The sequence below is a fragment of the Opisthocomus hoazin genome, chromosome 4 (assembly GCF_030867145.1).
Source record: "Opisthocomus hoazin isolate bOpiHoa1 chromosome 4, bOpiHoa1.hap1, whole genome shotgun sequence".
NCBI lineage: Eukaryota > Metazoa > Chordata > Aves > Opisthocomiformes > Opisthocomidae > Opisthocomus > Opisthocomus hoazin.
Window position 1 is genome coordinate 76,616,874 of NC_134417.1, and position 14,180 is coordinate 76,631,053.

Genomic DNA, 14,180 nt, shown 5'->3' on the forward strand with positions numbered 1-14,180 from the left:
AATCTAAAGCACCACTTCCAGAGTAAAAAGCAGCAACTTAAAACATGTTCAAAAGAACCTACCCTTGACAATGAAACCTGCAAAACAGAATCTGTCCACTACTACACCAAATTATGCCACCAGTGTTAAAAAGATACTTCCCCACTCTGACTGCCAGATCAGGCTCCTGGACACAGCGCGCAAAACAATGATGTGGTCCAAGTATTGTAAATCAATGCCAATCAATGTCTGGTATTTGTGATGCTTTTCTTCACTCACAACAACTGGAACTTACCAATCCCTTCCCTCCTCCCAAAAACCATATTAAACCACCGTGTACTACAGTTTTCAATATAAGATCTTTTGCCCAAACTCTAGTACTACTTTATGGTGCAAAGCTGTATATTTTAAGTAAGAGCATGAATGCCAAAAATTGTATATCTTTTCTCAGCCAAGCTTCCAGAAGAGCTTCTGTCATCACAAATGTGTTTACGCTGTACACCGAGCATGCTAAGATTTCTTCCCTGCTTGTCTTCCACCATTGCTTCTTTTAACACACTGTTCTCTGTCCACCACAGTTGCTCTTGAAACAGTAAGCAGCATAGACATTGGGCAATAATTAATATATAAACAAAACTTATAGAGCCATTTTGATTTCACTTAATGTATTCAACTAGAAGTGATCAGAGCCTGACTTTGAGAGAACTTCCACACGTTTTGAACTGATGAAGAAATGATCATATGCACAGAGTAAAGGGACATTTATTCATCAGCTTCTTTGTACCATGCAATTAATACACAGTATGCTTAGTCCAAAAAACTACGCATCAGAGTAGACTTTTATGAAAAAGGCTGGGACTTTTTTAAAAGCAAACAAATTACAAGTGCCAAGAAATAAAACTTCAAACTTATGATGAACAAGATTTACCCAGAATAATTGCACAGTAAATGCACAAGGCAATGTAAACGTAGTAATGTTCTCTTTTTGTAAATAAGAAGTGATCAACTTATTCACTTCCATGATACTAATTTTGATCTCTCACAAGAAACTGCAAGAAGTGCAGATGAATTTTTTTTAATGTTTTGTCTTTGTTTTCAAACACACAGCTCTTCGGAACTGCAAGTATGAGCCAAGATTCGGCTCGTAGATTTAAGCACCTCCAGAGAAAAAGATTTTATTTCAGCTCTAAGTTCTATGCTTATGATTCATTAATGTAAACACGGTCCATATTTAGAACTTGAAAGAAGGTATGATTCAAACTCCTGCACTACCTAAATATAAATATTGATGTTCAGCTAAATTCTTAGACATGATCTAGCTGGAAATGAACACTTTCATCAGACCTCTGAAATGTCTAATAACTGGTGCTGTATTTTTCATGTTCAAGCTATCACTGATCATTTCACAGTTTATAAAGTGAAATTTTACACTATCTATTTACACAAGGAAAATCTAACATTGGAAACATTCAAAATTCTTTTTCTTAAACTATTCTGAAACTTTAAATGCTTATTTAATTTCAGAATGTTATTAATGAAAACAGTTCTATATTTTGAAAAATGTGTATCATTTCACTACACTGAGTATGTTTTTGCTCCTCTAAAACAATGACAAATTTTGTATTATTTTTGCCTCTGTTTATATTGAGATCTGTAAGTAAAAATACCCCATGCAGATCCTGACTCATGAATGCAACTCCTTATGTTTTTAAATTCTCATTATTAAAAAAAAAAATTTACGCTCAATTTAAGCTTTACTTTTCAGAAATATTTTGCATTTACTAGTCTACAAAAACATTTTAGAAAACTAAGTTAAATAAAGAAGCAAGACAGAAGGGACAAAGAAACAAAAGGAGCCTCTTGCTTCATGGTACTCGAAAAAACGAGATTAAAACATTAAATAATTAGTAGTCAAGACTATTGACATAAACCTTATAGGGACTCACACCAACCCTTATGAAAGCCAACAGCTGCAGCAGATTGCAATGCTGCCCACCCAGCTGCTGGTTATCTTGCCTACGAAGCAGATTACTGCCCTGGCAGCAGAGCCGGCAGAATGGAACAAAACGGCCCACAACTTTGCTGTCCCTGGCCACCTTCTCTGGCAGTTCAAGCTGAACTCTATCAGGAGAGACAGAGACTTTTTCCCACTTCTTTGCTTTGCTATGGTGACAGTAACTTCCACTGAGGCTGGCATAGAGAAGTTACATAGGAGGAGAAAAGTAACTTCATCAGCAACCACAGAAACATGCCCCTCAACTCATCCTCCAGAGAGCTCTAGCCATATTGCATTTTCCTCTGTGATAAGGTTACAGAAGAAATACAAAACGACAAGCGAAAAACATTGGTGGAGAAAATTATTCAAGACTGAGAAGATTGATTTATGAGTAACTTACACAGAGTTAAAATTAAGTGAGTCAAGTCATCGAGCGACAGACATCAAAGAAGGAAAGCTGAAAGAGCTGGGAGGAGACTGAACCCACTGAAAGAAAGACCATCAAGAGCATCAAAACGGAAGGAGATCCATAAGAGATGTAACAGCCAAACATGTGCAAGAATTTAGAAAGCAGGAGAATAAAACCAGCAGAAAGCTGTAGTATAATGGCGATGGCATACAGGCTTAGGCACAGAGAAGCAGTTTGATTTGAGTTTGGAGAAAAAAGGGATAAAAATATAAGGTTTCAGAAGCAAGCTATACTTTTAAGAACAACTGGTAAAAAGCACAAAATTACCAGGGGAAAAGGGTAATAAAAATTTAGATAAGAGTGGGAGGCAGAGAACAATCTTTCTTCTTCTACAGCAGAATTAGTCTTTAAATCTACTATCTTGAGTACAGAAGCTAGATTTTACATTGACGGACTGACGAATTCCATCCCACTAATTCCATCCTCCAGCAAACAGGTGGTAAAAGAGCCATCAGAAAAGGGCAGCACATGGCAGTCCCTTAACCACCAACACTCCCCTGCTGAGGGGATTACGTGCAACCCTAATCCTGAAGCAAGGTAAGGGTTAACAAGATAACAAGAGGGCAGGAGAGAACAGGCATCTCATCTAACAGGTAAGAACAATCACATTACCTGAATTCTCCAGCTTGGCTAAAGCATGACGCATAATCTAGAAGCAGAAGCAGGCAATAAAACTGCAGGCAGGAGAAGCTCAATAGTGCTGCTGAAGTGACCAGAGGATGGCTGGGATAACAGAGAACTGATTTTTTTTTTTTTTTTTGGCAGTAGAACCAGTGAGTAAGTACACAAGCTACAGTAACCAGTTATCAGGCAGAAAAGTAATAATATTCCTTCCGATAGTGCAATAATCTAATCACTTTCCTACAGAAATCTGAAATTTTCTGTTCTGAACAAAATTCCCAAATTAAATACATACAGTACATAATGTTAAAGAAATCAGTTAACTTCCAAAGAAATGAACATACTTTTGCTACTGAAAATCATTTATGCTATTCAGTTGACATAAGCAAAAAACCTTTGACACTGATGGTAAGAAAAACAAAAGAAGGTCCTTTAAGCCTAATTTTCTGTTTGTAATCAGGAAACCAACAGGTGTACTAATTCATAGGGAAAAACAATCAGGGTTAATTTATTTCTTTCCATCCTTCAAATATTATATTTTCCCTATATATTCTCTATAAAATTCCCAGAAATTATATACTGTGTGAGAAGACAGCAGTTACATATTACTAAAGAGAAAAAACATTCCATGGTTGCGACTGTCCCATCTGTACTTAAACCAGAGTTGCCCTTTAGTTCAAGCTTGTCCAGCTGGCAATTAAATCTCTTTCCCTCCCAATCTGACTTTATGCAGTTGGGTCACTGTAGTGATTTAAAATATTTAAAACACATACTGTACATGTGTGGTTTTGTGTTCTTAATATCTACCATAGATTAATGTTCTTAGCATAGCAGTATCTCATTTGGATCAATATCCAGTATATATTACTTTTTCCTCTTTACTATGGTGGACTTTATTCATGACTATATGAACTTCCTTTCACAAAAGGGTAATTTCCTTGCCTGAAAATGCAGTTTTGTGATTTCAGATTCACCAGTCTGAACTGATGGGTTTACCTGCAGCTGGTAGCCAGACAGCAATAGCCAGCAGAAATGTGAACTTTCTGCATCTTCAGACTCCTGCTTCCTCTGGCTCATTGTTTGCAGCCCCTGGAGATGGTTTCAAAGTTGAACTATTCTTAGTGTTCACAGAAACACGCAGCCCGTCGATGTCATCTGGTAAAGGTGTTAATATTCTTCCAGACGATGGCCCTATGTTTTTTCTCAGTTGTGGATAATGGCAGAATAAGCTCTGATTTTAAATCAATAGTGAAGAATCTGAACAAAGTCTCTTTTACATTTCATTGTGATTCATGTAGCTAAAGTCTTCTCGGAGTTTTAAGCCCTATTTAAGTAACTTCCAAGAGCACAGATAGATGGTTTTCAGAGTGGAAAATACTCTTCCAATATCTTGGCAATCTTTGACCAATTCCTTTTCTGAAGAAGTGGTAGCATCCTGACAATATCAAGTGTCTATAGCAGTAGCGTGCATCTTTTCTTGGTTGAAAACCACCTGAAGACCACTCTCCCACCCCAAGAAATCAATTTAAAATCTAAACTAAAAAGTAAAAGCTGAGGCTGCAGTCACCCTTTCTGAAAAAGTGTCTTTTAGAAATGATCCAGCCTTTATCTGACAACAGCCTGATGTCTAAAGTCTTCAAAAGAAAAGAAAACCTTCTACTGATCCATGAGGTTAAAAGAATCTGGATGTACTTAATTCCTCCAGAAAATAATAACATATATTCATTTATGATAAGGTTTTAAATTCAGCTACAGAGTACTCATACTACATGGACAGCTAACTAAAAATATTGAACCAGTTTAGTTTTCAACGAAATCACTTTTGCCTGCTCTGGACTTTTCCTATATTGAACACTAGAAGTACCATTTCCACATATCAATTGCACTAAATTCAGGTATCATTACAGAGAACTGAAAAGCTGCAGTGAATATTATCTTCACCACTATATATAAATGAATTTTCTATAAGCACTTAATAAAGTTGTAACTAAAGAATTATAAAATATTTAAATAGATGTACAGTGGAATAAATCCTGCCTCTTCAATAGTAACATTCTTTTAAAAAGGCCAGCAAAATAGCAGGTGCAAGAAAAAAGCTTACAATTTTCCAAAATATTTGTAATATAGATACTTTCAGATTTACAAGTTACATAATCATGGAAATAGAGTCTTGCCACTGACTAGAAACACAAGAATAAGCAGAAAGGCCAAAAAAAAAATATTATGAGACCATTCTGCACCACTATTGAAGATTCATCAATGAACTAGAAAACAGGAGACTGCTGAACAAGTGAATGGAGAGTTCAAACAGAATATGGTCTCGCAAATGCAAAGGAAAAGCACCACTGAAGGAAAACGTAGCATAAAAAGATGACAACTAAAAAAGGAACCATTTGCTTCGTATTGTGCAGTTTCTCCATTTCCACTAGCTGAACAGAATTGCTACTTGAATGGGACATGATTTTATCCACAGCATTTTTTTTCCTCCTCCTAAATTACCAGCTTTAGTAATTTTGTCAACTTTCATGCATTGCATGTGGGCGCTACAGTTACGTGTACGCAATTCAACATTCTTACACAGGTTAGAGTTGGTTCCTTCATGTGGGAGTCTGTATATATAACCAAAGAATTTCTTTGATTTACTTGTCAAATCTTTTATTTTCTGCTGCCAACCTGCCTGGCTTCATTTTTTTTAATTATATCTGTCACTTTGTTTATTATATGTTGGCTGCTAGTGAGCATTCTCATATCCATACGTCCAAGAAGACTGACAGACAAGCTGTCCACTGGACATCAGCTGAGTTATCAGAAGACAGACCTGAGAGCATTTCCAAGGCAACATGATGGTTGTTATTTAAATATATTCATGCAGTATTCTTTCATCTCCTTTATATCATTTTATATCTATGCTTATGATATGTTGCATATTGTTATATGTATGCTCTGCCAGCTCCTTCCACATTAAGAGTGTGCCACAACTGCTTGCTGATTTTCTCTGCCTGTCAGATGTGAAAAATCAAGGTTTTCTTGCTGTTTTTAAAAGGACTATTTTGCTATTACATTTTTGTTTTACTTATTCCATTCCAGTAACACAGACATTCCAAAAATAAAGACAGCAAAGTATTCTCCCAGTACTCCCTACCCAGAAAAGTTTTTCTATAAAAAACTCCTTTGAATTATGGGTGAAAGTGCAAATGGAATAGGAAGTCAAGGTCTGAAGCTGAAAAGAGTTAAGAATAAATCTATTTTTCCTCTAACCAGGTTGCCAAAATGTGTTATGGAGGGCTTCCCAAAGTGGCAAATGGTTTAAAGGCAAACAGTTTGAAGGCAGGAGATACTGGGCAGAAAGATCTCATTTGCTTGCCTACGAAAGTCTCCCCAGCACTGTCCTCTCTCCCCAAGCTTCATAGCTGCTATGCTTAGAACATCTACGGGCTACCCATCAACCAACGTTATCAAACCATCAGTGCTGTTGTCCTTGCTTCTTGTGATAATTTGCATTTATTACTTAGGTGGAAAATAAATACTTCTCTCTCACTGCTCATACGCAAAACATACCATCGAAAATCAAGCAGGCTCCTGCAGATTTACAAATTAATGGCACCTGATTTTACAAGTGAGGATTAGGTAGGTAACTTCTCAGTTGACATATGAAGCACAATGTACTCCAGCTCACCATATTAAGTTAAACTAGTTTGTACAGCACAATATCTTAATATAAGAGCACAACTCCTGTAACTGGTCCTACCAGGAAACCTCAAAGACCACTGATGAGTAAGTAGTTACAAATCATGGGAAATTATGCTTCCTAAACAGATATTGTAGTCCATGTTACCATGAATGAGCATGAATATTTCATAAAGAGGAAGAGAACAGTCTCCCAGCACATGAGCAAAAACAGAAAACACAGGTGCATTCAGGAAGACAGGTCTCTAAAGGGAGAGGGCCAAAAGGTCCTCCAAGAGTGTGAGATACAGCACTAGCCCAAATGGAGCTCAGACCTTAACTGACCTGAAGTTTGTACTGGGTTTTCCAGATGCAAAACCTGAGCAGTTTTAGGCAAATCCCAACAATTTCCAGTGGAAAATGCTGACTTTGCAGAAACCACATATTTCATTGAAAAACGCATGATGGAAAATCCTCAGCAAGTCTAATTACAAAGGAAATGTTGGAAAGAGGACAAAGCTTAGATTAAGATTTTTTTTTTTCATTACATGTTACAAGAAATGCTTCATGAACTTTTCAAAGCAAAAACAGATTTTGTTTTATATTATTATAGCCCAATATTTTCTTTGAGTGCTTTGTACGTTAAAGTTCTTGTAGAAAAATGCCTGCTGTTTCCTGCACAGTAAATTATACTGTCAATTTTTGCCAGTGACTGTAAGGCAGCTCTATAAGGCTCTGCTGATAAAGTCTTAAAATGTTTGGTTTTTTAACAGAACAAGTAGCACTTTGATCAGAACAGTCCATTAGGCCACTGTGCAAATCTAGTAGATGGTACAGATTACGGTATCAGCAGTTATTTATCAACTCAAGGCTAGAATTTACAAAATTCCCAGTAAATACAAGAAAACTAGAACGGGATAGGACAACAGAAAAGGTATGCTTCAAGCTAAAAAGCAGCACTATTTATTTTTTTTAAAGAAACCTAAACAAATACAGGAAACGAAGAACAAGGTGCTCTGTTTTACTATCTGCAGTTTTAGTTTTGTTTAACTCGTGGTTCTGTGCTGAAGGAAAGCCAAGGAGGTGGTACTTAGATGAAAATGTTTACAAATGCAAATTGTTTATGCTTTCTGAAACTGAAAGTCAAGTACACTTCAAATGAATTGCAAATAAAACAGCAAGTGTAAATCCTGTCTACAATGTTCTGGTGTATGCATCTTTGCCATTTGAGAGCAATTTAAAAACACCTGAAAACAACTTCAAGAATCTGTATTTTTCTCTGAACAGCACATTGAAGTTGTCCATGGATAAGTTAATCTAAAGCCATTCCCAGTCATACAAGAATGGATTCCTCTTCACTCTGCAAGTTATCTTGAATAACTTCCAAAATACTATTCATTCTACAGTAATGAAAGAGAAGCCAAGAAAAATACTTCAACGTTGTCCACCTCTTGTTCCCTCTATGGCTACAGGTACAGCACCCAAAGTGATCCAAATACTTCACATTCTCATGTACCATGATGCACTGAATTCATTCACAGTCCTGCCCTATGCCCTTGTTCTGGTACCTGGTTTATGTTCCAGACTAGCAGCTGGCAAAACTTTCAGCGCACAGAAACAGAAGACAAATTCTGCTGAAACCGGCAGAACCACCACTGGCATTCTTAGGAGGTTCAAAAAGCTTAATTTCCTCTGAGTCATAAGAGGTATAAACATCCTTCAGAACAGTTTTAGCACAGTGGCATGAGCTTTGAAAATAATTATTGTTCTGTCCATTACACTGATGACCACAAAGGATATACTACATAGGAATTTAAAACACACTAAATTTACCCTAATAGGGATTAACTTCAAATGGTAAATTACTTCTTTCAATATGTAATGATCAGGAATGTAACTGCTGTTATAAACATGAAGTTAAGAGCTAGTTAGATCTAAATAATATATCCTGAGCCTGTCTCAAAGTTAGTATAATTGGGCTAACATTGTTCATGATGGTCCATTCTTTTTATAGTCTTTTGTTTACAGCCACACCAAAAAAAATAAGTGCCTAAAATGTTAATTCCTATAGTTAATTGTTTTAGTTTTTCATATTTCAAATGATTTTAAAAATAAGTAACAATTATGCTTTTGTGTTATGGCACTGTCCCAAAAACAATACAGCTTTTTCGAGCTTGTTAGAAAAGGAGCTGAGAGCTACTATTCAAGAAAGCTTTTTAATTAAAAGTGGAAGAGAATTTGGAAGCTTTGAAGTCTTTCATTCTTAGTTTCATCATCTGTCATATTTACTACATCTCCTTTCGCACAGTGTCTGTCACTGGGGTTCTGCCCGTAACTGACAGAGCAACTCCAGTGCCCGCTTCCTTTCATTCTTCCCATTTGTGTCCCTACTGACAAGACCATTTTGGTAACGTGAGTGTGACATGTGCATCAAAAATCCAGAATTAAATTCTCTTTTAGATATATTTTGTGTTAGCACCTTGAATCTTAGTCTTCCAATTATATATTCCAATTTATACAACTGCATGACAATGAAAAATATTTTGTCTCTAGATAATGTAACTAATTTTTAAAAAAAGTATAGTGCTCTCAGACAATAGCAATACTTCCAGATTCATAAAAAAGCCAAATAAAGACATCTCTCTCAATTGCACTCGTGTCTACCTGATGTATCATATCTTTTAAAATTTGTCGTTTTCAAAACTCTGTACAACTCCACTCTTCACATACATTCCATTTGTTCTCACATAAGTTCCTTAAATTTCTCCAAATTATAAACCATTAAAGCTGAGAATATTTATTTCTTTATGCTATTATTGATATTTTTTACAAAAGCACAAGTAGGAGTGTCTTCTCTTAAATCAAAAACATAATTTCCTCATGTATATCCCCACCATATATTCTAGTCTTCATGTTATAGAAAATCTAAAAATAATTAAGCCTCCTGTAAGAGATGTCAAGCTTCATATGCTGTGTATTTACAACACACATTAAGTAACTTTAATGTTGTCATCAGAAAGAAAGCTAAGGGACATTTCTTCCTTTCTTTTACACACAGAAAACAGTGTAATACATAAGTTCCTCATTGTGTTTCACTCAAACATGTATAAAATCATATAAATTCAATGTAAATGTAAATCTGTCAACAAAATTGGAATGTAAAACCATCTTCTAAGGTCTTCCTTCATAAAATAAGCAAAGTAAGATTGAAACAGGGTTAAAAATAATCTAATTCATGGTTACACCTCAGGAATCACAGAAGTCTGAAAAGGTCACTCCAGGAACTGAGGAAAAAGCCAGGAGTGGGTGCAGTACCCACTCCCACGTGGGCCAGGAATTACCACCTTCAAATGCAGCCCATTAGCTTGAATTATACAGAATAAAACCTTCCACACAGCAACACAGTCCTCCCTCCATCCCTCGTTCACGTGAGGTTACAACAGACATACCATACTATCTAACGCTTATAATGGAAACGGTGGCAGCACTACACAGATTACCTAATATACAGTTAATTTAAAGCACCAGCTCCTATGCTCAACAAATGCAAAGGATTAAAAAAAAGGCTAAACATCCATCAGAAGAAAGGCCAGCAGACAGGGTCTGTGCTCAGCAAGTTTTGTACAGGTGCACCAAGGTCTGGCCTGCCTTATGACCCCTGAGCAAGAGAGGGGAGGACCTGGAGATGCTGCCGACGCTTTCCACAGCCTGTCCCACTGCACCGCAGAAACGGTCGGCGAGTGCTGCACCTGCAACACCCAGGAAACACAGACAGCAGTGGAAGACAGAAATTTCACTTTCAGACACCTAACATATGTTTATAGAGACCTATGGCAGGCAGATCCAAGCCTGATCTGCTGGCGTTTCAAATCACCCGAGCATGTCCCCACTTACCTCCAAACACCATTCAGACTAGAGCCATGCAGCACTGCCTGCAGGCTGGCCCAGCTTGACCCTGAAATTTGTATATCTTTGTATTTTGTATCTTTAAGGTATCAATTTTATTGCAACTGAAAAAAATGACCAAAGAAAATCTTAGCAGTCCCCACATACCTCACAGCTTTAACACACACAAGCACAGCAACGTAAGTTTCAGTACATGTAGTTCTGGTTATTCACCATCATTCTAACTTTGACATGCTAAACTCTTTTCAGCCATTTTTTAACAACCAACTCAGCAGACTTTTTAAACTTACATATGTATATGTTAGAAGTGTAAACACTTCTCAACAGTTATCTTCCTCAACTGATTGCAAGCATTTGATTGCACACCTGTGGTTATGATGGAAAAGAGCTGAAGGTATCCATTGCTGTACTTAGTTTGCTGAACAAGAGGTAAGATACAGTTCAAAAAGTTAATTTCTGGGCTGCTTAAAAATCAAATACCGCATTCAACTGCGTTTGGGTTCTTGAGTATGGAAATACTGTTCTACCTGTTGATATATTTAACAAGGTATAGCACATCTTTACTCAACGTGGAAATCAAAAATAATAGATGCTGCTGACCTGTGTCCACAGGACTCTGCAATAGTATTTTAAATCTAGAACGCAAATGCAGTATCTTATACACAGACAAACAAATCCACCTGATTTCCCAAAGTGTTCTGTTCTACTTCCAGAATTCTGTTTTAATCAGATGATATAAGCCACAACCATTATTAGTTCATTTAATGATAGTAAATCATGCCACATGTTAGGGCAGAAAAAACCCCACTCGGTGTAACTGGATATTGCATCCAGTTTTAAAAAGACCAGCAACATCCAATTAATTTTTTCACAAAAGAAAATACACTTAACACAACCTTGGCATAAGTTCTAGGACATTCTGAAAATCTCTTATGTCTGATAAACATAACTTCGTCAGAGAAATAATTTTCTTGTTTAAAACATTTCCCTATGGATGAAAACCATGCACACCACAAAGCTACCAAAGCTTTACTCATCAAATGCAAACACTCAGAAGTATATTCACCAAAACAACTTTGTAAAAGAATGAAAATATAGAAATATTCATCTAATAACACAGTTGCTGGAAATGTCTCCCAGTCTTTTTTGGCATGTTAACCAAACCTGTGAAGGTATAATCATCTTCCTAGACCTGTCCCTTTACACCACCAAATTCGTGGAAGTAGTGATATGGTGTGGTGAACTAATCCTAACCATCCTTCGTCGTACCATGAACATCAGAGCAGAGCTGCAGGTAAGTTCAAGCTCTCCTGCTGGCTCCAGCTGACACTGCAGTTATACGCCAGGTCAGGAGAGGAAAGTTTACCCCGCAGAATAACAGTCAGCTTCAGTCAATCACAAATTAAGCCACATACAAGCTTTTAGATAAAGCCTATGCAACATCATTGGAAGACATATCAGTTGTCCCAAGTAATTTCAGATGTGTGGGAAAGAGTTGTTCTAAACATCATTTTGCCCCAGGAATCTAGGAGGAAAGAAACACAGAAACCCTCTCCAACCATCAACCTAATAGTGAAGGGTTAGATGATCTTACGCAATGTATGGCATAAGCTCAGATACGGCTGGACAGACTCAAGGGCATCTCTGGGGTAGAACTGGAAATACTGAGTCCCATGTTGTCTGGTCGTGATGGAGCAGAGATAATTTATCATCTCTCCCAGGCATGTTTGCCATGAGAAGGTGGATGGAGAAGACAATGGACAGGCAAAAATATCAGGCATATTGTCAGTTCTTTCCCCTAACTCACACAAATACCTGCAAGGTATGCAGGGCAGGGAAATGTGTGTCTCGTGCAGGATTAGGCAGTCTGGCCATGCGAAGGGCTTGGTAGCCTGCAGCTGGCCATCTCCTCCTGCAGCCAAGACAGACGTTTGCTGAGTTACTGCAGTTGTTCAACCATATTAACCATACTGCGGGTAAGGCACTTGTTTCCCTGAAATCCCACTAAGATTATCACATTGCATTTAACTGCTTCCAAGGAACTGACAGTGAGAGCAAGTGAGTGAGTGAGACAGAGAGAGAGAGAGAAAAAGTGAGCAAGGTGTGGGGGGGGAAGACAGCGGGGGGGGGGGGGGGGGGGGCCAAGAGAAAGCAAGAAAGGGAGAGGGAGAGATGCAGTTGTGGCAAATGAGTCATCCTCAGACTCCAGCCACTAAAGCTTCAGAAGTATGAAACGCACGTGGACAGTCACTAAGGAAATACCTACAGTGGAGCTTAGGATCTCTGCAATTTGATGCACGAACAGTTCCTCTTGTAATGAGCCACTGGCATTGCTCACCGCTTCAGGGAAAAGCAGCTTGTCACTTTGGAAACTATGAAATAACCAACTGTGCAAAAATCTTTAAAAAGGAGGCATAATCGGTCTTTAAAATTCTGTAGCACTTTGAAGATATCACAGTGTCTCAGGTTTTGAGATCAGTGTTTTACAGCGAGTATAAAGAAGCAACTGTCTTAAATAGGGCTCCTTTCCACTCTACAGTTTTCCTCTAAATTCATCAACTGCTGCACTGAATTAGCATTGCAATATGCATTTAGAGCATTAAGGTCTTCCTTCTCTTAAGAGTGGAAACATAATGTGATGGTGTGCATTAGCAACAATACATGTGGGAGGTTCTGACTGGACATAAGGAAACAGTTTTTACTAGGGGGATAATCAGGAATTCACAGATGCTGCACAGTGTTTGTGGAATGTCTGTTCAGAGGCTTTTTCAGGACCTGATGGGAGAAAGCCCTGAGCAAACTGTTCTGAATTCAGTGTCGACCCTGCTTTGAGCAGCATGTTGAACTAGACAACTTCCTTCTAACTTGAGTGATTCAATAGTTCCATAGTCTACTGTCAGATAAAAGGTATGAAGTTTCCCTGAATGCACCACACAGAACCCCAGGAGTTTTCAAAATTGTATTTTTTTAAAATAATATCCATCAGGAATTTTGTCCCCAGTACCGGGTTGTGTTACTTATGCATACTGCAATTAAATCCATGGCATGACTGAAAACCTTTTAATAAAAGCACATTTTTTAATAAATTTATGAAGCACATGCAATAATAGTTAGCAAAAGACAAAAAAAAATCAAGCATCTACTTTTTGGAATATCCATTGTAAATGAACGATAGCTTTCCACTGAATTCCTTTTATAAATATCAGTAACAGCATAATAATTTACGGGCAACATTAAACATATTTTTTCATAACAGGTACTTCCTATCAACACTGCATCCCTTCTTAAAAGCACGCATATTTGTTAAAGCAGACAAACCCCCCCCCCCCAGCCTGGGAAAGCAGATGCGGACACCCATGTAGAAAGCACTTCGCAGGTGCAACACATCCTCACCTTGAGATTGGGTTTTGAGAGGAGTTTCAACAGTTCTCTGATCTCACTGCTCAGCGGCTTGCTCTGCAGCTCCTCAGCCAGCTGGGGGGGAGATGGAATCGACACAAAGACCATTAGCAAAGCATTGTTTTACCCAGTGCATCAGTGACA

At 37.7% G+C, this 14,180-nt stretch overlaps 1 protein-coding gene across 4 annotated transcripts in view; it reads right to left on the bottom strand.

Annotated features, from left to right (window-relative positions):
* The window catches only part of MPP7 (MAGUK p55 scaffold protein 7), a 160,807-nt gene that overhangs the window by 49,911 nt on the left and 96,716 nt on the right, over nucleotides 1-14,180 (bottom strand). For all 4 annotated transcript variants that reach the window (XM_075419596.1, XM_075419597.1, XM_075419594.1 and 1 more), the window contains one exon: nucleotides 14,031-14,111. In XM_075419596.1, the coding sequence (XP_075275711.1) occupies nucleotides 14,031-14,111 (81 nt within the window). The remainder of the gene's footprint in view (nucleotides 1-14,030; nucleotides 14,112-14,180) is intronic.